Source organism: Phoca vitulina, unplaced genomic scaffold (assembly GCF_004348235.1).
Source record: "Phoca vitulina isolate PV1807 unplaced genomic scaffold, GSC_HSeal_1.0 scaffold53, whole genome shotgun sequence".
In the NCBI taxonomy this organism is placed as follows: Eukaryota; Metazoa; Chordata; class Mammalia; order Carnivora; family Phocidae; genus Phoca; species Phoca vitulina.
In genome coordinates, this window is record NW_022589756.1 from 11,367,850 (window position 1) to 11,394,794 (window position 26,945).

General features: G+C 46.7%; 1 protein-coding gene and 1 non-coding gene across 4 annotated transcripts in view; both read left to right on the plus strand.

The window, feature by feature from the left end:
- The window catches only part of GATA4 (GATA binding protein 4), a 46,605-nt gene extending 20,819 nt beyond the window's left edge, over positions 1-25,786 (plus strand). The window contains exons 2-6 of one of the 3 annotated variants that reach the window (XM_032389170.1): positions 17,074-17,240; positions 18,472-18,597; positions 22,403-22,490; positions 24,006-24,154; positions 25,582-25,786. In XM_032389170.1, coding sequence (XP_032245061.1) covers positions 17,074-17,240; positions 18,472-18,597; positions 22,403-22,490; positions 24,006-24,154; positions 25,582-25,764 — 713 coding nt within the window. In that variant the 3' untranslated portion in view covers positions 25,765-25,786. Of the gene's footprint in view, positions 1-17,070; positions 17,241-18,471; positions 18,598-22,402; positions 22,491-24,005; positions 24,155-25,581 lie in introns of those variants that run through there. The other 2 variants (XM_032389172.1, XM_032389173.1) reach the window with 2 other exon arrangements.
- TRNAE-CUC lies at positions 6,902-6,974 on the plus strand. Its single transcript has one exon. It is a non-coding gene; the product is annotated as a tRNA-Glu (tRNA).
- Positions 25,787-26,945: the final 1,159 nt, after the last annotated feature.

Here is a 26,945-nt window from a genome sequence, read left to right on the forward strand (position 1 = left end):
CGCCACAGGATTTTCCTTCCATCCCGGCTTTTCTGCAGCTACTGCTACCTCTGAGTTTCTTCCTGGAAGGCCGAGTCTTAGGAATGACTCTGCCATGAGCACTCTCCCCAGCTGGGTCATCTTTTTTGTAAAGATGAATACATTATTGACCAAAAAGAGAGAGACACAGTAGCCAAAAGGTGGAAGCAACTCAGGTGTCCCTGTGTCCCTAGATGGATGAATGAATGAACAGAATGTGGTATATACATACAATGGAATATTTATTCAGAAAGGAAGGAAATTCTGACATAGTCTACAACATGGATGAACCTTGAAAACATTATGCTAAGTGAAATAAGCCAGCCACAAAAAGACAAGTTCTGGGGCACCTGGGTGGCTCAGTTGGTTAAGTGTCCAATTCTTGATTTGGGCTCGGGTCATGATCCCAGGGTTGTGAGATTGAGCCCCGCATCGGACTCCACGCTCAGCACTGAAGTCTGCTTGAGATCCTCTCCCTCTGCCCCTCCCCACCCCCTCTTGCATTGTCTCTCTCTCTCTCTAAAATAAGGGGGGAGAAAAAGACAAAGTCCATATGATTCCACTTATATGAAGTGCCTAGAGTAGTCAAATCCATAGAGACAGGATGTAGAATGGGGGTTACCAGGGGCTACTAGGGAGAAGGGAGTTATTTAACAGGTACCGTTTCAGTTTAGCAAGATTAAAGAGTTCTGGAGATGGGTTGTGCCGCAGTATGAATATACTTAACACTGTTGAATTGTACACTTAAAAATGGTTAAATGGTACTTTAGTGTTACGTATATTTTACTACAATTGAAAATAAAAAAAACAAAGAGACGATGCGAAAGTTTAGTGAATAGAGAGTAAACTGTAAAACTTCTCTCTCCTCAAGACCACATTCTATAACCTTCTCCAAAGGTGTGAGCAGTATGAATGTAATAGTTGGTAGTACTGTCCTTCCTGAGTTTGTTGTACCAGACGCTTTTCTGCAGCAGCTTCACACTTTTCCTTAGATGTCTGCCAAGTAAGTGAAAGCTGTAAAAGGATGCACTGAACAACTAGACCTTTGTCATCAAATACGCTCCAGGAGCGCTGGGACTTGGCGGTGGTGTTTTGGATAGGAGGAAGAAAGGCCGAGAGCTGAGCTCGGCGCAGCCTCTGTGCAGGGAATCTCCACTTCTAGACTAGAGTGCAAAAGGAGAGAGAAAATAAAACTAACTCAATAAACAAGGTATGAAATATAGCCTGATCTCTGTGTGCTTATAATTTGGCTTAGGAGCAAAATGTAGTTTGGTAGAAAAGAATAAAATAACACTGAATGATTTAAATGATACTTTGTGACAAGAATAAAATAGGTAATTCAGTATCGATGTGATTGATTGTCAAGTAAACCCATGGAAGTGCTGGGTTAGTCTAGGAAGTCCAGTGAGCCGAGAGGAGCCGGTGATAGGATTTGAGAAGGATATTGTGAAGAAGGGGGTGGACACTTTGTGTGAAAGAAGCAGAGGAAAGGTTTGCTTTCTCCCAGACCTCCCTGAACACCAACAGATCAGGTTAAAAAACCAAACCGAACCCCAAAAAGTAAAAATTTCATCTCCAGTGAGAGTAGGAAACAACTCCTACCCCCATCTATAGAAATACTATCAAATACAATGGAAATTCGGACCACACTGAGGATCCATACCTCTCAGCTCTCCAGCAGGCTGTAAAGTTCCCAGGTAAGAACATAAATGGGATTGGAAAGAAAGAGGCAATGTATTCATTATCTGCAAATGAGAGAATGGTCAGCTTTGGTAAACAGATCTGTAAGATCGCTATGGAGAAAGCTATCAAAACTGCTAAAGGATGTAAAAGAAGACATGACTAAATGGCAAAAGATACTATGTTCTTGGATGGAAAATATAGCAGTGTTCTTTCTTCCAAATGCCCCAAGCAAATCCATCAATTTAATGCAGTCCCAGCAAACATCCCAACAGGATTTCTTTCTTTTTTAAAAAATATTTTATTTATTTATTTGAGAGAGAGTGAGGGAGGGAGCATGAGTGGGAGGGAGGGGCAGAGGGAGAAGCAGACCCCCCGCTGAGCAGGGAACCCGATGTGGGGCTCGATCCCAGGACCCAGAGATCCCGACCTAAGCCGTAGGCAGCTGCTTAATCGAGGCACCCCCCAGCAGGATTTCTTAAATGCAGCTTGTCAAGCTGATTGTCAAATTTATATAGAAGACTTATTGTACAAGAATAGCTGAGATAATTTTTATAAAAAAGACAAGAAGGGAGAAGTTGCCCTGTCAGAAATCAGAAAAGATGAAAATAAATAGGTCCTGGGGCAGAAATTAATGCAGTGATGTTCATTCATTACAGCCCTCTTGTGTGCAGTAGTGAAAAATGGCCTGCCAAAATACGGCCCAGGCATAAGAAATGGGGAAGCTGTGGCATAAAAAGACGGCCATTGAGCATTGGATCCTTTCAAATATCAAAGTACAGCTAAACAACTGTAGGAAGTACGGAATAGAATGTAAGTGGCATGTACCTTGTTTTGTTTTGTTTTTCTAAGTGAAGTCTACACCCAATGTAGGGCTCTAACTAACAATCTCAAGATTAAGAGTTGCATGCGCCACCTACTGAGCCAGCCAGGCACCCCGTAAGTGTCATGTACCTTTACAATGTAGAACTAAAATAAATAAATAAATAAATAAAAATGAAATGTAGAACTAATAAATCTTCTTAAAAGAGTGAGGGTAGATCTGTACTGATATGGGAGGATGTCCAAATAGATGTGCTTCCATGAAAAAACTAAGCTGCAGAAGAGTTCTTAGGGTATGATCTCATTTGTGTTCAGGCAGATGGCCCTGTTCTTCCCACCAGCCCCTTCCTGGGGGAGGGTTATATCCTCCACCCTGATCACACAAGCTTGCCTATGATACCTGCTTTGATTAGTGACATGGGACTAGAAGTCAATTGTACAGCTTCCAAGCAGAGGTTTCAAAAGCCATTATGTGGTTCTGACATAACTTTTTGCCCCCTGCCATGAGGCTGGCAAGACCCAGATAGAGGTTGGACCTTCAGCCTGGATCCCAGAGTCTGACAGAACTTCAGCCCATTTGCAGCTGACCTGTCATGTGGAACAGCAAAAAAATAAATCTTTAATATAGTAAGCCAGTGAGATATTGGGGGCAGTTTGTTATAGCATAACTTAGCAAAAGCTAATTGATACATTGTTAAACAGAACCCAAACCAAACATAAGTGTTTTATAAATATATTTTTAAGCATGTCTATACATGTCTAATATACCCTAGAGAAACTTTTCTTATGTATATAAACAGATATGAACAGGGATGACTACTGCAGCATTTATTACAATGAAAATTGAAAAACAACCTGAATATACATCAATAAGGAAATGAAAAATTAAATATGATATGTTAATATAGTGGAAAACTATAAAAGCAACTCAAAGTACCTCCATGCTTATCAACATAATTAAAACTCAGAAACATAATAATAGGCAGAAAATAAAACTTGCATGTTATTTCTATGGAGTTTAAAACACGCAAGAATATTATGTATTGTTTGAAAAAATACAAACGTATTGCAAGAGTAAAAACATTCACATGAATCATAAACATGACATTCAAAATAGAGGTTATTTCCACTGAAGGAAGGAAGAGGCTGGGATGATGGGAGGCACAGAGGAATGAACTGTATTTGCAGTGTTTTTTTTTTTTTTTCCTTTACAAATATCTGAAGCAAATATGGTAAAATATTAAGATGGACAAAGCTAGGTGGTGAGTTTAAGAGTGTTTTTATATTCTTTTTTCTCAATTACTGAAACACTTCGTATTTTTAAAAAAAGTAAATTTATAAATGTGATGTACAGTGTGAAGGCATTCAAGTAAATTTAAAAAACAAAAAACCAGACTTACGATGATATATTCCAAATTCAAAATAGTGACTGGATAAGAGATGGTGACAGGGATTATTATTTTATTCTTGGTACTTCTATGTAATTTCTAAATTTTTAAAATAAAATTATAATTAATAAGATACAAAATGTTTGAAAAGATAGAAAGATTGTTGGCCGCCATTGCCTCTGAGGGAGTGTGATTATTGTAATGGTGGAGATTTTTTCTTTTTCATGTGACATCTTTCCGTAGTGTTTGAATTTTTATAGCAGTTAAACTTAAATTGAGGAAAATTTTTTAAATACATAAATGAGAAGAGTTACAGTGTAGTGCCAAATTGGATGAGTTCAAAAGTAAGGAGCTAGAAATCATCTTTTCCAAATACTCCTTCTTTTGAGCTGTGGAGACCAGAGCAAGAGAAGAAGAATTACTCTTGGTAAACATTTCCACCCCTGCTTGCTTGTGGAATTGGTTCTCGTTGCTCCCAGCCTATAGGTTTGGTAAATGTAGTTTGTGATACTGAAGCAATGGATGGACCCCGTTCACATCACGGGTACAGTCCTGAGTAGCACTCCTGCAGCTATGCTCCTGCGCCCTCTAGTGGTTGGAGGACCTTCCTCAGGGCCCCTAGGTGTGTGTAGAGGGTGATTTGAGAAGAGTCTGGTACATCCTTTCACCTAATTCGCTGTACTCTTCTGTTGTTTTATGTCGGGCTTCCTCAAATAAAATTTTCTTTGAAGAAAGGGTTCTGCAGCTCAAAAAAGCAAGTGACAGAAAAACCACTGGTGCAGAGTAATTCATACATTTGATCTGACCTTAATCTGGATAATATTCAAACTAGGAAGGACCTAGATTATCTGGTCTAACACCCTCATCCTAGGCAGAGACAGGTAAAATGAATCTAGCCCAGGTCCATTGCTAGGGAGGCACAGTTTTCTAGCACTGCTGTACACGGTCTTCATCCTGGTTTTCTGTGTTGTTTGCCTTAACTGAATTCAAAGCAGAGCCGTCCCGACTGTCCTTAGACTCCACACTTCATGCAACAAGCTTGCAGGAAAACTAGGTGTATTAGCAGAAGATGTAAAGTGGTGGTGATTGAATTGAACTTTGGTTTGATTAAGTAATCCTCAAGAAACCCCCAGAGGGGAAAACAGTCCCCTGTATATGTTTCTACACCTTGGCTCCCCTCCCCTTCTAAAAGGCGTAAATCTCCCCTGAAATGCCTCCCTAGCATTCAGAGCAATAAAGAGGTCACATTATAACTCCATAAATCTCCCTGGCTGGCCGGCTGGCTGCTGCAGTTCCAGGAGGCGAAAGGGAAGTTGTTTCCTCTCGACAGCCGCTGGGCTTGAAGGAAAAGCCTTTTCCCTCCAGACCCATTGTCTTGGTCCCTGAGGGAGCTGGTCTGGCAATTTGTTCAGTATTTCCTTTCTATCCTGCCAGCTTATAACAAGCCGGACAGGGGTTTCAGAGTCCAGCGGGGCCCAGACTGGCCTGGTTTAAGTCTACTCAAATGTCCCTGAGAGAGGGTCTGGCCAAAGCTCCCGCTCAGTCTTCCTAATTATAACACAAGGAACGAGGTCTAAATAGGCAGTGTGCATGGGTATAATCGAGCATTAGAAGCCAAGCCAGATCCAGTGGGGGCTGGAGCCTGAGTCTGCCTGTGGAAGCCTGTCTGAGGACCCCCTGAGACAGGAACAGGGCACTGTGCGTCAAGACAGTGGGTCAGTGCGACCGAGAACCCACTTGGAAAATGGGAGGCGATAAGATGCTTTTATGGGAAATCAGAAAATGGAATCTGGCCTATAAAGAACCTGCTCTAAATTAAAAATAATGCTACATGAAACAGTGGTGATGTTAATGGCATATTTATTTACTTATTTATTTTACATACAAAAGAATTATTGCAAATAGGAAATAAATTAACATAGTTCAGTATTCAAAAGATTCACAAGACTCTAAGAACAAAAGCCTCCCTGAGCCACCGGGATGTTTCCCTGGAAGCAATCAATATTATCAGTTTTTTGTCTGTCCTTCTACAGGTATTTATTATATATGCAAACAAATGTGTGTATAGACTCTTCTCTTTTGTGAGAGGGTATCGTATGTACTGTTCTGTACCTTCCTGCTCATATTTCACAGCATATTTTGGAAAGGATTCCATATTAGTATATGAAATATCTTTATTTTTTATGGCTAGTGTACTTTAATTGGGTTAACCAGTTCTATATTGATTAACATATAAGTTGTTTCTCAATCCCCTGCTATTGGAAAAAAAAAAAAACCCACAATGAATATTCTCATATGTGAGCCATTTTACACAAGTGCAAGTGCATCTGTAGGATAAATTCCTGGAAATGGAATTTCTAGATCACATGGCCCATGCTTTTGCTAAGATACTGTCCAACTGCCACCTACCCCCCCCCCCCCCAGCCCCAGGCTGTACCATGTCACACCATCAATGCAGGGACTGCTTGTTTCCCCACACCCCCACTCCCAGGGTACATTTAAATGACTGACTGACGCAGGTTGGCGGGAGGCCTAGAGAGGGACATTGACCCGCCCCAGTGACTTGGAGGATGCAGGACCAGTGTTGGACTTTGTCCGCAGTGTGATTGGCCAGGCAGCTTTTGATAAGCTCATCATGTACATCCCCGCACTTTCTGGTCCTGTACCTTGGAAAGAGCCTTTCTCTTTCCTTCTGTGGGGTGGGAAGAATAGTTGATACCATAGTGGATACTTGAGCCCCAAGGGGCTAACCCTGTGGGAAGGGAGGCACTTGGTTTTGGAATGAGAGGATCCCAGGAAATTGAAGACATTAAATAGATATCTCCAATCCTCTAATTCCTAAGCAGAGATGCTTTTTTAAAATTCAATTTTTTATTAGTTATTTTGTAACAGCTTTATTAGTAGGTACTTTACATTCTATAAAGTTCACTCATTTATTTTTTTTCTTTTTTCTTTTTTTAAAGTTCATCATTTAAAGTGTACTCTTCAGGGGCGCCTGGCTGGCTCAGTCGGTAGAGCATGCGACTCTCGATCGTGCGGTCATGGGTTCAAGCCCCATATGGGGCATGGAGCATACTTAAAAAGTAAAATAAAGTGTACTATGCAGGGAATTTTAGTATATTCACGGAGTTGTGCATTCATCTCCCAAACAATTGTAGAAACATGTTCATCACTCCAAAGAGAACCTCGTACCTAGTAACAGTCACTCCCAGTCCCTCTCCCCCCTGCCCCTGGCAACCACTATCTATGTCTTGTCTGTGGATTTGCCCATTCTGGATATTTCATGTAAATGGAACCACACACTCAGTGGTCTCTTGGTGTTATTGTTAACTGTCCATTTCCCTCCAAGCTTCGGGCCTTTGCCCTGCTGTTCCCAGTGCCTCTTATGCGCCTCCCCAGATACAGAAATGCTTGTTTAATTAATTGCTTCATTAATGAATTTAAACTGTGCTACAGGAAGAGAAAATCTTAACATAGTCCACATAATTGTCATTTTAAAATCAACTCAAATTTTCCTATATTTCTTTTTTTTTTTTTTACCGCATCTCAGTTTTCTTACTCATTTCCCTATCCATGGACCTTTGGGTTATTTCCAGTATTTTGCCATGAACATCTTAAAAGTAAACCTTTTTCTCTTTCTTTTTTTTGGGGGGGGTGGATGCCTTTGATTATTCCAATGTATTATTAGAGCATTTTTGTCACTGCGTCATGGAGTTCTTTTCCATATCTATCCATCCGTTATATATAATTGTATATACACACATTATACACATATGAGAAACCTCTGGTCCTGTGTAATTAACTCTCAGTTGAGTTATTACGTGTGTCCAGGAGCATGGCCAGGCTGTCAAGCAGAGCCCTCAGATTTATACCATTCTACTGTCTTGTTAGATACTTTAGGATGCTGGATTTTGTTGAAATCTGATCGGTCAATGTGCAATGAGTTTCTGCTGTATGCCCAGCGCTGCAGATAGAGTGATTCAGCCTAAGAGCAGCGTGGTGCTGGGGAGGGCAAGGATCAGGTCACAGAATGTTCTGGAATCTCACGTGAGTCACTCACCTTCTCTGGACCTTGGTTTCTTCCCCTGAATGTTCATGGAATCACCCAAGCATCACTTCCAGTTTTTAGGACTCTGGGCCACCTGCCCTCCAGGAGACTTAATGGAGACTTAAAGGAGACAAGTCATCCCAGGGGCAAAAATGATTAGGGGATGTTCAGAGCTAACCAGTGGTCATAGTCACTGAACAAGGCAGGGCCCAGAGAAGGGAGGTTACAGTTTGGGCTCAGTACTCAGATTCCAAAAAGTGGCAGACATTTTCAATTGCTGATGCCCAGTCAGGGCTCTCTTGGCTGGAGCTGAGCCTAAGGCCAGACCCAGGCAGCTGAAGCCAACCAGAACTCAGGGAGCTGTGAGATATCAGCCGCCAACTAGGGAGCCCAGCATTTAGAGTGATTTTACGCACCTCTTTCCTTGCATTCTGCATGCACCCTGTCTGGGAGGCAGTAAATCAGCCCAGTAATAAGTCACTTGGTGACACTGGGGAGAAACGAGTGTAGGGACTACAGTGGGAGTAAGTGTCAGAGTTGGAGGTCTCACAACCAACATTCTGCTGAGAGTGGCCACACATCCTGATTTTAAATTTGTTGTCCCAGAGTAATTAGGGATCAGCTCCTCTCCCTCAGAAGTGTCCCATTCTGGAGGACGAATCAGACATGGCCTCCTAGTCAGACCTGGCAGAAAAGAGGAAAGCCAGCGTGGTTCCAGGTTTAAGAGGGTCGGTGTGTGGGGGCGGGCTTCAGGACCCCGTGCTCGCTGGACAGGGCAGCCTGTAGAGACTCAGGCTCTTGCACACTAACTGGGCTTAGCTTACACTTCGTGGGCCTCTTCCCGAGGTCCCACAGGGAAGACTCTAGACTTCTCATTCACTGGATGGTAATGGGCAGAAGGCAGGGAGAGTGAAGCCCAGAGAGAGAAGCCAGAGGAGACAACTGGGCAAAACAGTGTTTGTAAAAACATTTACTGTTAGAAGGACAAAAATAACAACATTAGGGAAAGTTTTACAAATAGAAATTATAACACAACACAATCTTTGAGTATTCCCTTCTTTGCTTTGTTCTTTTGGCTCCTTTAAAGATGGTATCCCAGCCCGTGGATCACACGTGGGAAGGGGCCGTGATGACCCTCTCCTGGGAGTGTATGAGTGTTTAATTTCCAGATCTGGCAAACGAAGTCATATTGTCAGTACCTAGCATCGTGGAACTTTGAATAGCAATGTGGCAATCTCTGTCATTAATGGATTTAACTTTGTAGGATGCTGAAAGCCCAGGACCTAATCATCACTGAGGATCAACCTCGAATAGTAAAACACCAAGAAATTTCTCCTTGGAGAAATGGCTAGTGAGTGACCCTGCATTTTGTGGGGAAATCTTTATGGTGCAATTGTATTCTCACATGTAGGGATTCTCGAAGGTCTCAAAATCTAATCACAGAAATGAAGGCTAGGGAGCACTTCTCAATTTGGTGTGCTGAAGAGCATTGAAACAGATGTCCCTTCCGACACTTCTGTGAACAGATGAGTCGGGAAGACAGAGCACCCATGGGTCCTGGACTTTTTGAGCCCTTGCTGCTAACATGGGATATTGTGACCTTAAACTATTTTCCATATTCTGATTTTTGAACTGCTCATGTTGACACTGTCTGCTGCTGGGGGAAAGGGTGGGTCCCCAACAGGATGGTGAAGTCAGGAGCTGGAGCTCGTGGGATTCTGGGCCCACAGTTAAGAGACTGGGCAGTGAGTGTGGGTTTCCAGTCCCAGCTCTGCTGTTGATTCAGCAAGATCTTCTCTGAGCCACGTTAACCACGTTAACATTCTTCCATTGCCTGCCCTCCGGGCCAGCCTCCCACTCTGCCCCTGCTAGGAGCCCAGACCAGGTAGGACCAGAGGCAGATACTCCGGAGCTTGGAGATCTGCAAGGGAGGGGCAGTTGGTCACAGAAAGGAAAGACAGATGGTTGACTCTTTCCATAGTCCCTTCAGTGATGGGGCACCAGTCACCTGGTGGAGCCTTCATTTCACCTTTCCCTTGGAATTTGTCATTTCTCTTAGCGTGTTAGGGGGTATTAATTCTTGGCAACGTGCTGTAAATATTTTTCTCCGGTCTCATTTGTTCTCTCACCTCCTCCTTTTGCTTTCTCATTCTTTCTCTCTTCCTCCCTTCTTGTTTTTGGTGCTTTTTCCTTTCTCTCGGAATGTTCTTGCTTCTTTGTGGGGTGTTCTTTTTTTTTTGAACCTGAGTCACATTCTTTAACTTTCCTTCCAAGCCCGAAGCCAGGCTCCTAGATGAACGCCGGTGTTTTGTGTGTGTGTGAAGGTGAAAGTTTATTTCCAGTGCAGTGACAATATTCACCTGGAGAAAAGTTTAAAGGTCTCCCATATTATTCAGTGACTATTAAGAAATGTGGCACGCTAAACGTTTCATGTAGATTATTGTCCGTAAGATGCTGAAAGTGTTCCGCACCCCACGGCACCGCGGTCAGAATGGGACGGACAACCCCCGTGAGGCGCTGCCATGTTGTCCCTCCGCGCTCAGAAGCAGAGGCCCCGGGCTCCGCTGGGCCGCTCGGGCCAGGCCTGGCAGGAGCCGCTTCTGTTCAGGGGCTGCAAGAGCTTTCAGGTTCGGTGCACTGACCCCTGCCAGCCTGATGCTGCCTGAGCTGTGTCCGCCTTCCCCTTGGCAGCCCCCTGTCACAGGCCAAGCCTGACAAAGCCCAGAAGACCGAAGGCTCAGGCTGCCAGAAGAACCTCAGGATTTGTTTGCTCCTTGTGCCCCAGCCCCAGGCGCCAGCCCGGAGGACCGAGCCAGGGCTGTCAGGAAATCCAGGCACGGTCTCTGGTGAACTTTGGATGGGACACAGGGCTGGGGTTCAGCAAGGGACATATGGGTGGGGCTCGGGACTTTGTTCCTGAAGCCCCTTTGGCTCTGGGGAGGTCTCTGGGCAGGTACCTCCTCTCTCTTTGCCCAGGCCTTGGATCCCTGCTGGCCTCTGTTTTGGAGCATTGAATAGCTGCCCAGAGCATGGGTAATTTCCACTGTGTTCACGTGTCTTCTCTCCCCAAATAGATTGTAGCGTGGTCTAGGGCAACTGAAGACGTGCAGCTAAGGGTGGAGGGGTGGGGGTGCGTGATAGAGTCCAGGCGCCGTTGCAGTTTGTCACATTTCATAATTCTTTGTTTTGGGTTGTGTATCCCCAGCTAGACCAAAACAACTATGAGCAGGGATTTTTGCCCCAGTTTTGTCTGATACATCTCAATGTCCAGCACTTGCTACAGGGGCCAGGAGAGCAGACACATGACAAATGTTTGGGCTTCAGTGCCCTGCACAGAAATAGTGGTGGAGGGCCCGAGGTCAGATAGTGTCAGGAGGGTGAAGGGTGAGGGTGAAGGAGGGGGCTCAACATGGGCTCTGGCCCAAGACCCAGCTTTCCCTAGCAAGAGCAAGCCACTCAAAAGACGGAAGGCCTGAGGGGCACCTGCACGGCCGAGCAGAACCAGGCTCTGTGGCATCCACCCATTTGGCTGGCATTTACACCGGCAACATGCAGCGGTGGGCAGACAAATCCAGCTCTCAGGCAGTGCCCAACACATGGTGCCAGCCATGAACCTGGCCTCTGATTCCTTCCCCTTCTTCCTCCTACTTTTCTCCTCTCCTTCTTCCTCCTTTCCTTCTCCCAGTGTAGCTGGGGCGCAGGGGTGCAAGAGCACCTGGCTCCGGGGCCCTACACAGGCCAGGTTCGGCCACTCCCCACTGACAAAATCCAAAGGCCGAGTTTTGAGGCAAAGCAAGAAAGGGGTTTATTTCGGTGAGGCCGACACCGGGAAACGGGACTAGCGTCTCAAAGACTGTCTCCAAAGCCCAGAACATACTCTCAGGTTTAGGTAAGGAAAATGGGGGGGAGGGGGGGCAAACATGGGTGGGTGCGTGCAAGTAGGCAGGGAGAGTCAAACCCATCACTGTCCTGGAGTCCATCAGGGGCAGGGTCTTGCTGGCTCAGGGTAATCCTCCTTAAGAAAGGGGATAGTTTTGATTCCCAGCAGGGGATGCTTTGCCTTTAGGGTCTTCTGCCTGAGCCCAGAGACAAGCTGGAAAGAAGAACCCAACTAAAGAGTTTGAGGTCAAAATGGAGGCAGCCGAACTCCTCCTCCTTCACCAGCCCTGACTTGCTTGTTAGCCCTGCCTGTGGGTGGGTTCCCCAAGATGGATGGAGCAGGTCAGGGGAGAGGTCGGAGTCTTTGCCTTTGATTGCGTCACTTCTCTGTGGGGAAGTCAGGGGTGGGATCCTTCAACCTCCTGGCCCACATTTTTCTTTTCAGGCACTTGGGTAGAAGTAATCTGCCATAATTCCTAGGAACATCCCTATGAAATCGGATGCCTCAGAAATCAGGCTGAGTTTGCTTCCCTCTTTAAGAACAGTGTTTTCTAAGTGGGTCATGGATGGAGGTGAGGCGATTGATCCCCATTCCTGGGGTTAGGGCCCAGTTCATTTTGTGTGTCTCATTGCTAAATATCAGTAACTACAATTTCCCATGAGCAGTAGTCTTGTGGCCTCATAGGTGTAGACTGTCAGCCAGGCTGCCTGCAAGCCTCCAAGTTGGCCGAGTCCGAGAGTGAGACGCAATTTACAATTCTGAGCACGGCCCCCCTCACCCCCGTGCTTGGTGAAAAGGTCAGATTCCCAAATCTCCTAGCTCTTTTATCTATTCCCTCCCCCTGCGAAAACCCAGCACCAAGCTTTGTCCCTGGTCTTCCCACTCCCTCCCCACCCCTCCAAACCTAACAATAATCCATCACTCTTATCTCATTTGGTGTTTACAAAGCACTTTACAGCCATTGTTGTGAGTTTTTCCTCTTATTTGCAAAGTACTTTACAACTATTATTACAAGTCTTTCCTCCAGTGCGGGGTAATGCTGACCCATTTCCGAGAGAGTCGGATTGCCACTGCCTTCTAAGTGGTTGGACCAGTGGCCATAATGCCCAGCACTGGAGAGGTAGGGCTTTCATAAGTGAAGGTCACAGCTGTGCCCTTAGAAATCAGGCTGAGAAACTGGCTTCAGGCCACTGCCCACTTGCCCTTTGGGAAGTTCCACTCAGCACCTTTCTAATGAAGGAGTAAGTTACCAGGGTTCACCCCACCAGATGTTTGTGCTGGTGTGGGGCTCACTGCCTATCAGCTCCCACTTCTGGCAGGGTGGCTGCTAAGCAGCAGGGTTTGAACTTCGTTCTCTCCTTTCTTCAGCCCAAGGTAGAGGTGTGTGTGTGTGTGTGTGTGTGTGTGTGTGTGTGTGTGTGTGTGTGATGCAAGAGAGTAAAATAGTCCCCCCATAGTGGACTGGGAGCTGCTTAAGGTGATCAAAAGTCTTTCTGTTTTTGTTTTAATTTTTTATCAGATTTTTTTTAAAACAGGCAACTATGGCATTCTAGAATGGCATTTTCAAGAAAGAAAAGTCCACGTTACAATAACTAGCCTAACAAAAACTTCTTCCTTCGCAGTGCCTTAGCTGCCATCAGGGTGGTCTGGCAGTTCATGTGTTGCACTTTTCATTTAACGTGAGGGGTAAACATTTTCCTCAATTGTTACAGTGTCTTTGTTATAAGCATTTAAACTTTGGTAACATGTTATTGAGTAGGTTGGATGGCAAGACTTTCTGGTAGAAAACATGGAAACTTCTGTAAATTTGGAGGGTTAGTGGATTGTAGAGAGACTTGGTGCATCTGACAGGGTGCCTTGAGGAAGCGTGGCCTTGACCTCCTTTGCCGTTTCTTCTTTGGCTACTGTTGTTAACACCTGACCCTTCAATCTGGGTCTGACTTCTGCACTTCCCACCGTAGACAAGAAGTATCTGCCATCCAAATCCCACATTGGTTAAGGTATGTTCTGAAAATGAGTTGAGCAGTATTGTTAACTCATTATTGGTATTTTGGCCCAATTTGTCCACCTCAGTTATCAGCCTTCTGAGAATAAGTTTCCCTCCTAGTTTCTGGGACATTTATCAGAGTGCTTAAATAGCAGATGCTCAGTAAATATTTGTCAGTGACAAATACATATTTGCCAACCTCCAGTGCCTTTCCCTGGCCAGTAAAATAATTGCCTTGAGTGTAACCTATTCTGTGAGGCAAATGTGAAGGAGTTTCTAAGGCAAATCTTTGTGTTGGGGTTTCAGTTAAGGCCAGTAAGTAGCAGAGAAACCTATAATTGCCTGGATGGCTCCTTCGATGAGATTCTACCCCTTCATATAAAACCAGAAGTGTGAAGAGACGAGATCTCCCCTCCAAAAAAGAGGACCAGATTATGAGATTTTTGTCTCTGGAGGCTTCTTTAGGTAAACCAGAACACGGGAAAGAAACCGGTTTGCTTATCTTTATTTTTTTTTTTAGATTTTTTTTTAAAGGTTTTATTTATTTATTTGAGATTGAGAGAGAGAGAGCACAAGCAGGGAGGCGGGGCAGAGGGAGGGAGAAGCAGACTCCCCACTGAGCAGGGAGCCCTATGTGGGACTCGATCCCAGGACCCAAAGTCAGGTGCATAACAGACTGAGCCACCCAGCCACCCCCAGTTTACTATCTTTAAAGGGAGGAGAGTGTGATTCTTTATCTGTGAGAGCTCCGTACTGGAATATTTATGAATGAAATGGTAGGATGTCTGGGATTTCCTTCAATTATACAGGATGGAGGAAAGAGGGTGGAGAGATACATGGGACAAGTATCTGGCCACAAATTGTTGGAAGCTGGATGATGATTAAATAAGAGTTCATGGGGCACCTGGGTGGCTCAGTTGTTAAGCGTCTGCCTTCGGCTCAGGTCGTGATCCCTGGGTCTTGGGATCCAGCCCCGCATCTGGCTCCCTGCTCCGCGGGAAGCCTGCTTCTCCCTCTCCCACTCCTCCTGCTTGTGTTCCCTCTCTCGCTGTGTCTGTCAAATAAATAAAATCTTTTTAAAAAAATAAGAGTTCATTCTGTCCACTTTTGAGCGTGTTTAAATCTTTCCATTAAAAAAAAAAGAATAAGAGGGTCGCATTAGGTTTGGACTGGGAACATGATCTGGAAGAGTCCTCCATCCCCAAGCATGGTTTAGGCTAGAATACCGTGTATTGGTTCAATTTTGAGGCTGTAGTGCCATCTAGTGTTCGCTGCAAACCCCCAACCAAAGGCTGACATTGCAAGCGCCTCTCCTTGCTCCAGAGTCCTCCTGTGAACTCCCCTGGCCTCAGGGGAAGGCCTTGGCCTAGGGAACGGGGTTGACCGGCTCAGGACAAGGGCAGCACTTGCGGGTCTGGAGGTGGAGGTGGCGTGCGGGCTCATTCCTTGCCTCACCCAGGCGCGGGGAAGCAAACTGGGACGGGAGTTGTCCTTTTGTGTGCGGCTCTGAAAGCAGGTGACCTTGCCAGAGGGTTCTCGGTGTGACCCAGGTGCAAAAATAGCCTCTCTTGTGACGGGTGTGTGCTCAGCTCCCTGGCCTGAGCAAATAGCCCCTCACACCTGCACATTGTTGACTCGGTGTGGACACACAGCTACTTGTTTGCAGGTGCAAATGACTGTTTGTGTACCCAGAGTTGAGGGGAGGGCCCCCCACCATCCTCTTCTTCAGCCCACGTTCCCTTAGAGCAAGTAGCTGGGCCACAGAACTAGCAGAATGTGTGACCTTAAAACCCAGTGCTAGGTCCCGGTAGAGGGAGAGCTCGTAAAACCCCTCCTCTCCAAATATTCCCCACCCCGTTACAAGAGGAGAATCCACTCTTGCCTCTGGTGGTAGGACAAGAACAATCTGAACACCAGGGTAGCTGCATTTAGGGACAGAAGATCTGGATAGGATATAAAATATTTTTCAGGCTAGGAAGCAGTGTACATGGAGTCAGGGAGACTTCTGGAATTCTGAGCCAGGTCTTATACAGATCATAGAGAATAAGAAACTTGGCCCAGCCTATATCAGCAAGGCAACTGAAATGGGCATGAGTGAAATTTGTCGATTGTAAAATCCTATAGACTTGGGCAATAGAGGTGGTGGGGAGCGGGGCTGGGGGGTGGTGAGTGAGTGCAGGAGACTGAATGGTGGCAATGTGCCCACGGAAGTGTGAGTGACTCTAAGTCACAGTTGCTTGCAATATAGACCTGTATTTTATGTACCAATAAGCAGGAAAAAGTGTCAAACTGTGATACAGCATATCATACAGATATATTGAAATGGCAAAAATGAACGAAAATGGATCACAGCCCTTTTTGCAGGGCAGTTTGAAAATTTCAAAAACTTTCCAAAAATGTAGTCCCTTTGTTTCAGTAATTCTACTCCTAGGGGAGTATCCTAAGGAATAGGCAGAAATGCTAAGATTTGTGCACAAAATGAGCAGTATTTACAAAACAAGAATCAGAAACTGGGTAGGGATTAAGTAAAAGTTTAATGATAATGAGGATGGCACATTTATAAGATGGGATACCATACTATGCTAAAATGAGTTTATGAAGAATTTCTAATGTGGGAAAAATGCCTTGGTATTATGTGAAAAAAATAGGCTCAAAATTATATAGCTTGACCTCGACTAGGCAAAGTATGTGTCAATATATAAAATATTGCAAAGGATATAATAGAACAAAATGTTAATAACACTGGTGATCTTGAAGTCACAGGATTATATATGATTTGTATTTTCTTTACACATTTTATTTTCTAATTTCCCTGGAGTAAATCCTTTTTTTTGTTTGTTTGATTTTGTATTTGTATTGAAAGGGAAAAGGAATCTCAGTTTTGAAGGGAAAAAAGAGAGGAGAAAGGTCTGGGCAGAATTCAGTGTTGGGTGAGAACCTCAGGGCCACCGGCTCTGGAGGAGAGAGAGGGACTAAAACGCAGGCTGCTGGTGGTCGCTGCCCGAGTCTTCCTTTTCTTGTGACCCGGGTCTTGTGCTGTGTGCGCGATGCCCAAGAGTAAGAATGTCCACTTCCCCTGACAGTCCTGTGAGCCGAGCCGAGTCAGGAAAAGGGAGGCAGCCCAAGCTGATCCATCTTTTACTCCTTGCAAGGAAAAGGCATTATTTCCTTGGCCTCTGGATTCTCCGAGGTAAAGTTTCTGGGCACAAACTGAAAGAATTAATCCTCTGTCTTACTTTCCACCCAGTAGATATGTTTGATGACTTCTCGGAAGGCAGAGAGTGTGTCAACTGTGGGGCCATGTCCACCCCGCTCTGGAGGCGCGACGGGACGGGGCACTACCTTTGCAATGCCTGTGGCCTCTACCACAAGATGAACGGCATCAACCGGCCCCTCATCAAGCCTCAGCGCCGGCTGGTAAGCAAGTGCGCCGACTGCTCAAGTCCATCCTTCTCACCTGGCTTTTGGGGCTCACGCTTTGGTTCTGAATTCCCAGGTTCTGAATTTTGGACTTCAGGTCATCTTTTTTTTTTTTTTTTAATTTTTTAAAAAAGATTTAATTTATTTATTTGACAGAGAATGAGAGAGAGCGCGCACAAGCCGGGGGAGCAGCAGAGGGAGAGGGAGAAGCAGGCTCCCTGCTGCCTGGGACCCCGGGATCATGACCTGAGCCATAAGCAGATGCTTAACTGACTGAGCCACCCAAGCGCCCCTTAAGTCATCTTTAAAAGATGGTGTTTGTGGAGGGGTTGGGTGGCTGGGTGGCAACGCAGTAATTTCTCATATCTTTAGAGTTAGCTCCATATGCAAGGATGTTCCAGACCATCTAGTTTAACCCCTTCATTATGCAGAAATGAAAAGTGAGGCCCAGCAAAGCTAACAGCCTCGCCCACGGTCACAGGGATACCGAGTGTTCCGTCTAGAACCAGAGTCCAGGCTTCCCACTTCCCAGTCCAGCCTTGCCTTGGCCAGCTCCTGTTTTCACCTCTGCCCCAGGAGGATGGGGGACTCTTCCTTAACCCTGTTTTCAGCTGATCAGTTAATAAAACCTGAAGCCCAGGGGGGAGATTAAGCAGTGTGTGTTGGGCCCTATGGCCCGGAAAGAGTACCTAAAGGGGTTTTTGGTTCTCGGCTCCGTGGTCTTTTCTAGTATGATTTGATTTTGACCAACACAAATTAGCTTTCATGTATATTAGGGAGGGAGGAACGGAGAGGTTAAAACCTGACGTTTACCTTTCTTGCGGTCCTAAGGCCCATCCAGCCTTTGAAGACACTTGAATACAGTTCTTCCCCCAGCGCCCTTCCCCCACCCGAAGTCCCCATTTATTCTCCTTTTGAGGAAAGCTCTTCTGCCCCCAGGGTCCTCTGTCTGATGAATGATTGATATGCCACTGATTCCAGTGAGGACTAGAGTCCACTCTACTCCCCCTGCCGCCGAAGTCTTTGTTCTCATCCCCGCCCCGAGTGGCTTAGGTGAGGGGAGAAAGAGCGCCTCGGCTGCTCTGAGGTTCTCCTTCAGCGCTCTTACGGCTGACCCTGCCACCCATTCAGGGCCGGCCAGGCCCTCGGCGCTCCCCGTGACGGAAAAGCAAAAGCAGCAGCGCCTGCCTTCGGCTTGGACTCCAAAGGTCTGTCTTCTCTGTTGCAGTCCGCCTCCCGCCGAGTGGGCCTGTCCTGTGCCAACTGCCAGACCACCACGACCACGCTGTGGCGCCGCAACGCCGAGGGTGAGCCGGTGTGCAATGCCTGCGGCCTCTACATGAAGCTCCACGGCGTAAGTAGCCGCCCCGCCCCGCAGCCGCCGCCGCACCGGCGTTCCCGGCCTTCCGCTCTCGCTCGCTTGCAGACTCGACGTCATTGTTCCTTCTTAGCAAAGACACTTGGATTCGGAAGGGACCTTAGAGGCTGCCGTAACAAAACCCCACGGACCGGGTGGCTTGTAAACAACAGACACTCATTTCCACATTCCTAGAGGCTGGGAGTCCCAGCTCAGGTGCCGCCGTGGTCAAATGCTGGTGTGGATTTGGGGGAATACTCTCATCTGTTATTGATTTGCGTGTGACTTACTGCAAGTATTCACTAGGAAATTAACCCGACAGTACCTTTTTTTAAAAGATTTTATTTATTTATTTGACAGAGAGAGAGAGCACAAGCCGGGGGAGTAGCAGGCAGAGGGAGAGGGAGAAGCAGGCTCCCTGATGCGGGGCTCGATCCCAGGACTCTGGGATCATGACCCGAGCTGAAGGCAGACACTCAACTGACTGAACCACCCAGGCGCCCCTGGCCATATTTACTAAGGATAAGAAACACACATATCTTTTGATATAGCAGCTCTGCTTTTGGGAAATGAGCCTGTAAAACAATAAAAGAATCAGTAGGTAATGATGTTTGACCTGTTTATTGCTGCAGTATTCGTAGTGGCAAAAACTAGAAACCATCGTAAAGTCCCATAAAGAAATGGTTGAGTAAATTATGGCAGTACTGTGATGTGGAATATTGTGCAGAAACTTAAAAAATACTAAGTTAGAGCCATGTATCTTGACCTGGAGTAACAAAAAAGCACATTGCGAAGTAAAACACATAGTATGACCCCATACTATGGGGGTGAGGGTGTGTTAAATACACACACAGATATAGATGGATGGATGAATACACACGTACATACGTGTATAGATCTGTAGGTGTGCATACACGTTTGAGAATGTTTTCAAATGTAAGAAACATAACAGGCTGGTCCTCCAATTGCCCCGTGGGGACAGGATTGATGGCAGAGGGGTGGGAGGGGCAGTACTACCTTAGTCTTCATGAATCTTTTCATGTCTTCTTTCTTTATTTTATTAGTTCTTTAATTTTAATTCCAGTGTAGCTAACATAACAGTGTTATTTTAGTTCCAGATGTACAATACAGTGATTCAACAATTCTTTTTTTTTTTTTTGAGGGAGAGGAGGGGCAGAGAGAAAGGGAGAGAGAGTCTTAAGCAGACTTGGCGCGGAGCATGGAGCCCAATACAGGGCTCGATCTCACAACCCTGAGATCACGACTTGAGCCAAAACCAAGAGTCAGACACTTAAATCAACTGTGCCACCCAGGTGCCCCAGTGATCCAACAGTTCTGTACATTATTCGGGTGCTCATCATGAGAAGTGTACCATGTTTTCTTGTTAGTGAGAAAAAAATTAGCCAAAAATATAGTTAAGAACATTCATAAGAAAACATACTTCTTTCTGCAGAAAAGTGTATCAAGGATGTTTCTTGAACCACCATGATAGAGAAAATGGAGAAAAAAAACCTTCAGTAGGGAAATGGTTAAAGAAACTCTTGTTCCTCTATAGGGGAATGGTAGAAGAAATGGAGAAAGGAATATTATGCAGGTATTAAAAAGATTGTGTCCTCGGGACACCTGGGTGGCTCAGTTGGTTAAGCATCTGCCTTCAGCTTAGGTCATGATCTCAGGGTCCTGGGATCGAGTCCCACATTGGGCTCCCTGCTCAGTGGGAAGCCTGCTTCTCCCTCTGCTTGCTGCTCCCCCGGCTTGTGCATTCTCTCTCTCTCTCTGACAAATAAATAAATAAAATCTTTAAAAAAAATTGTATCCTCAAAAACTTAAAAAGTAGAATTAGCATATGACCCCGCAATCCCACTTCTGGGGATAGATCCAAAAAGAATTGAAATCAGAGCCTTGAACAGATAATGTGTGTCCTCATGTCCACAGCAGCATTCTTCACAATAGCTAAAGGTGAAAGCAACCCAAGTGTCCACGGTTGGGTAAGCAAAATGTGATCTGTCCATGTAATGGAATACCATTCAGCCTTTAAAAGGAAGTAAATTCTTTTTTGTTGTTGTTGTTTCATTTATTTATTTTTGAGAGAGAGCAAGAGAGATAGAGCATGAGCTGGGGGGAGGGGCAGAGGGAGAAGCAGACTCCCCACTGAGCAGGGAACCCAATGTGGGACTCGATCCCAGGACCCTGGGATCATGACCTGAGCTGAAGGTGGACGCTTAACCGACTGAGCCACCCAGGCGCCCTAAAAGGAAGTAAATTTTGACACATCGTACCAGATGGATGAACCTTGAAGTCATTATGCTAACTGAAAGAAGTCAATCATACAAGGACAAGTCTCATATGATTCTACTTACTTGAGGTACCCAGACTAATCAAACTCATAGAGACAGAAAGTAGAATGGGGGCTGCCAGGGGCTGGCGGAGGGGGAAATAGGGAGTTCGTGGTTAATGGGTACAGAGTTTCAGTTTTGCAAGATGAGAAGTGTTCTGGAGACGGATGGTGGTGATGGTTGCACAACAATGTGAATATACTTAACATGACTGGAAAGGGTTAAGATGATAAATTTTATGTTATGTGTATTTTACTACAAATTTTTTTAAAGAAGTACTGAGGTTGGTGGGGATAAACATGAGGGCTATATTCTTCTCAGGTCAGGATGGGCTTCAAGTGGGCCAAGGTCGGGGTTGGGGGCTGGAGGGAGGAGAGGACACTTCCCTCCAAAGGTGGAAATACTGATCTAGAAGGCAGGTTCAAGTTCACCTAATCTGCTGCACCTCTCTCTTAACCATTCCGTGTTTAATCTCTGAAGTGGTAATTACTTGTCTTTCAGTATTTCAAGCATGGCCGTTATGAGTCCCATACAGGAGGCAAGCACAGACCAGGAGCTAAAAGATTTGGTTGGCCTGACCTAAGAGAAACCAGACGTGGGGAAGGCACACTATTTAAAAATACTAGGAAGGTGATCCAGCAAGCCTCCTCCCCAGACACTGTGTAGGCACCTGTGAGTGGTTCAAGAGCATGGCACCTGACAGTCACTGCTTGTTTATGAGAAGTCAATGCAGTAAAAGTGTTGTCCATGGACTGTTTATCTCAGGACCTGGCCGCAGCGCAGTCTCCCCAACATGATCTCTTTTTGCTCCCCACCCCCCACAGAAGGACCATGGTTGGCTCCAACCAGACTTAATGCAATGCTGAGCTGCTCTAAGTAGAGTGACTTGACGTCTCAATTCACTGGGGCTGTCCCCGTGTCTGCCTATTTTCTTAGCATAATTATTAATAGCACCCCCTTTTCACTTTCATAGTGTCTTGATTTTGCTGATAAACTAAAGGCTTTTGCAAATACTGTTCCTGCTGCCTGAAATGCCTGCCCCTTGTCTACTTGACAACCTCCCACAACTTAGGCATCACCTCCTGAGTGAAGCCTTCATTGATATGGTCATGTGCCACTTCCCCTCCTCCCCAGCCGGGGACACAGTTTAGTGTTTCTTCTCCGTTCTCCCACATCACTTATGAGTCTGGTTGTTTCCTGCTTGTCTGTCTTTCCCAGTCAACTGAAGCTCTGGAGGGAAGGAATGGTGCCTTTAAGCCTCCATTTCTCCAGGGTGAGTGTAACAAACAGCATGTAGTATAGGAGCTCAATACATACTTGATTTCTTTCTCAGCAGGCGTGCAAGGGGCTGATTCACCTAGTCCCAGCCCCAAGGTTTGTTGAGGAATTGCTTAGATGTTGCCTTAAATACTGTAGCAGATCATGTAGAAGTGGAAAACCATATATAATGACTTGTAACCCTCTAGGTCCCAAGGCCTCTTGCAATGCGGAAAGAGGGGATTCAAACCAGAAAACGGAAGCCCAAGAACCTGAATAAATCTAAGACACCGGCAGGTGAGGAAAAGAATTGTGTGTAAATTATAGGACTAACTCAGTGGCCCTTGGAGTATGTGAAGATCAGGTATTCTTAGTTAGGTGGGCCAGCCCAGGCTATGGAGGCATGATAGCATTGTCCAGCCCCAGTTATTCAGCACAGAATGATAACCCCGCATCACCATGCAACATTTGGGGAGCTTTTGAAGCAGGCTCAATTCAAGGTGCATGATCACTGCCAGTTGCAAAGGCCATAGTGGACCAGCTGGACCGGTTGGGGGCCAGAAGGAGAACTACTCATCCCTCCATCTTCGGTGCTGCAGCCAGCCACTCAAGAGCTCAGTTCCTCTCTATTCTCCTTGAGATAACTGGGATCTAGGAGGACAGGATCCCGTTAGTCCTGTTCACAACAGCTTGATTTGTAAGCCAGTGTATAGTTAACATCATGTAGTACTTAGCATTTTAGAAAGCTACTTTACCATTAGTAGCTCATTGGTCCTTGAAGACCCCCATGTGACCCATTATCCCCATTTTACTCCTGAGCAAACTGAGGCACAGAGAGGTTAGTGACTTAACTAGAGTCACACAGCTGTGAGTGGGTAGACCTGGAATTAAAACCCAAGTTTTTATACTTCCGGGTCCATATTCTGTCCCATGTGCCACTTTGCCTTCTCAGTTTCTAGATGAAGAATGAGGACGACTCATGTTCCCATCAAGAGCACACCCTCCTCAATACTGCTACCAAATTAAAGGTTTCAATGGGGACATGCTGCCATTGCAGAGAAAATAAATCAGCTGATCCGATGGAAAGTTTATCTTTTAATCTAAGGCATGAGAAACAGACAAATTTCCCCTTTCCACTACCAAGAACATGACCAAAGTTCTCCATTCCCAGATTTCACAACAGCTTACCGCTTCTGGCAGTATGTCTCATTAGAATTTTCTGTGTCTCACACCAGTGGTCCTCAGCCTTTCTGCCTGTGTCCACACTGTTTTATAAGTACAGCACCTTCCCCTGGGGAACTTCATCTCCTTACATGTTGTGGTGACAGGGAGAGCAAGCATTTGGTTCAGTCCGAAATTCCAAATCCAGGGAGCTAGATCTGGCAGCGAAACCTAATCTGAACAGACTCCAGCTATTTATAGTCTTTATTTATCCCATGTGTGAAGATTCACATGTTTTGCTGCAGAACCATGAATGTATTTAATTATGGGGTGTTGTCTCAGGATCCACTGGAAGTACTCTAACATACAGTATCAAAATCCAAACACTTTTGAATCCTGAAACACATGTGGTCTCAAGGATTTGGAATAAGGGGTGGTGAGCCCATCACTTGAAAAAGTTCCCTTGAAATTCTGGTATTTTCATGTGTCCCATTTTGAGAATCGTTGCCCGGTGCTGATGAAGGACGCTGCTTCACTCCCGAGCAAATCTAAATAAAGCCATTAGCACAGACCTACCCTGGCTGTCTCCAAGGACCGCCATCCATTCGCCCCTGCCCCTGGCCTGGGTGGCCTGACTCTGCCTCATTCCAGGTCCCTCGGGCGGTGAGAGCCTGCCTCCCACCAGCAGCGCTTCCAGCAACTCCAGCAATGCTGCCACCAGCAGCAGCGAAGAGATGCGCCCCATCAAGACAGAGCCCGGGCTGTCGTCCCACTACGGGCACAGCAGCTCCATGTCCCAGGTACACCCCCCAGGCGGGGAGATGGGACCGCCTGGGGGACAGCGGTACACTGCCAAGGACCAGGTGGCTGGGTCAGCCCTGGAACATGGGGGCTGTAGCTGGGCCCCAGCAGGTGGCAGCAGGAGCTGCTTGGTGCCCTTGGGGCCCCACCCGAGCCTAGGGCCTTGTCTGCACGAGGGTCTATTTCAGCACATCGGATCAAGTTACAATGATTGGGGCACACAGCTGTGACACACAAATGTTGAGTAGCTCCTCCATGCCGGGACCTTCGGACACAGGTTATGGGGAGGGACACATTAGGGCACAACCACAACCTGAGTCGGACTGTGTGCATTGAGGGATGGCGGTACGACCGTAGCGGGCTGTAGAAGGTGGCACATGGGCTTTCTAGGCAAGTCTGTCTCCTAAGTGAGAGGTGGTTTGACCTTGACCTTGAAGGATGGATAGATTTTTTTTTTTTAAGATTTTATTTATTTGAGAGAGAGAGAATGCGCACAAGAGAGAGCACAAGTGGGGGTGGGCAGAGGGAGAAGCAGACTCCCCGCTGAGCAGGGAGCCTGATGTGGGACTCGATCCCAGGACCCTGGGATCATGACCTGAGCTGAAGGCGGACATTTAACCTACTGAGGTGTCCCACCCAGGTGCCCCAGGATGGATAGATTTTAACAGGAGGAGGGGGGGGATGAAGAGGACCCTCCTGGCATGAGCAAAGGTGTGGAAACTATAGAGGGCAGGGTGGGTGGGCACAGGGGGTTGGTGAGGAGGTCACAGGCAGGGTGCCATTTAATGAAGGTCAGCTACAGCTCCAGCCTCAGACATGTGTCCAGAAGACAGGTTGGCAGTACTGTCATTTCCCTCTTTCGAATATGATGGTATTCCTACTCCCCGACTCCTTCCCTCTTTGGTTCCCCTATTTGGGATTAGAATAGTCCCACACTTGGTTACTGTTTCCCGTTAATTCTGATCTGTTCTCTGCATGCGATTGAGGGAGGCTGTATCCTAAAGAGCTTTTTACTGTCAGGGTAAAGAGGCTGGTCCCATAGAACCAGGAGAGCCAGGAGCCTCTTCTGGGCATGGAGATCCAGTGGTGATAAGACCATAGAAAATGTCTCATGTAACTTATCAGAGCCTTCTGAGAAGCCACAGTATCCACACACCTACTGGGTCCCAGTGCTCAGAAGAAGTGAATGAATCACATAGACCCTTCACGTCCCACAGCACAGGGGTTAGGAAAAACAGAGACAAGGGCTGCTTGTGTCTTATCCTGCCCTTGTCCTCGGGCCCTCTCCCCTCATCCCTTTCCTAGGGGTGGGAACTAGCTTAGGGACATCTGTGTCATGGGGCTCCCCTCCCCAGCCCAGACCCCCCCCGTTCCTGAGCCCTCAGGAGTGATTCCATTGAGCTCATCTTGCCCTTTTTGCTTTCAGACGTTCTCAGTTAGTGCGATGTCTGGCCACGGGCCCTCCATCCACCCAGTCCTCTCGGCCCTGAAGCTCTCCCCACAAGGCTACGCATCTTCCGTCAGCCAGTCACCGCAGGCCAGCTCCAAGCAGGACCCTTGGAATAGCCTGGCCTTGGCTGACAGTCATGGGGACATAATCACTGCATAATGTCACCTCCTTCTCCCCTCAGATTCCTGCACGGACTTGGGACTTGGAGGACAGCAGAGATGAGGCTCTGGGCTCCTGGGAGCCAAGCCGCTCTGTTGGGGAATGACTCCAGAAGAACAACTGGGAAGAAACTTGAAATTGACAATTTGGTTAGGGGAAGTGGGTGTTGGATTTTATCGGATGCCTTTTCAAGGGTGGGCTACTGGAAAGAGCCCAGACTCTGATCTGGAAGAACCCACCCTTCACTATGAGCACATTTAAGTCCCTTCTGTGGAGTAAGAGACTTGTTTCTTGTTTTCCACCCCACCCCTCCCGCACAAGAGACGAGATGTCCTTCTGCCCTACCCTTCCACCACCTTGGCCTAAGATGGTGGTTTTTCCATGGTGTTCCCAGCACTGGGGATCTGAGGGTGGGTGGAGGGGTCAAGGCGCTGGGATCTCTGGTCCAGCCTGAACCAGGGCACCTGTTTGACACGCATGTGGATGCAACAAGCCCCTCCAGGCCGCTGCTGCCCCTGTCCAGCACTCCCCCTTCAGGCTTGGCACACCCCTGCATTCCTCAGTACCGAATATTGACCCCAGAAACGTTGAGTTTAGCCCCGATGTTACTGAATGCTTCATGGGGAGATGGAGGAGAGGGCCGCTTCACCCACTGCAGGAGCCTTTGGCAAAATCGAAACTTGGCAACTTCGCCTCTCCCAAGTTCGTTTCCCTGGCTCACGGCTCAAACCTCCACTCCTTCTCACCCCACAAGGCCTCTGAAAATAAAAATCCTTTCCACTGCTGAGTGATTCAGCTCTGCCTTCGGCTTGAACAGGTCTCTCCCTCTGCAGAACAAGAGCTCGGCAGTTTAGCCACACAGCAGTCTCCCCCACAACTGTCCCCCAATCCTTCATCCACCCCATCACACACAGGCGGGTCCCGAGTACGTACAAAAAGGTTCTGTTGCTAAAGCAAGTTTGACAAACACTCATCTAAGACTTGAGATCCTTCTGGAGAGCGTGTCTGGTTGACACCGTCCCCGGAGCGGGCAGAGGCTTTCCGTGGATTCTGGCTCGCTTGCACTTGGATCTCGCGGACGCTGCTCTTGTTCTCTGGAGTTGGGCCTCTTGGGCAGACAGCCGGCTAAGTTCATCCAAGGGGTGGTGAGCAGCGGCACCCGCATCCTTTCCCCAGCAGAA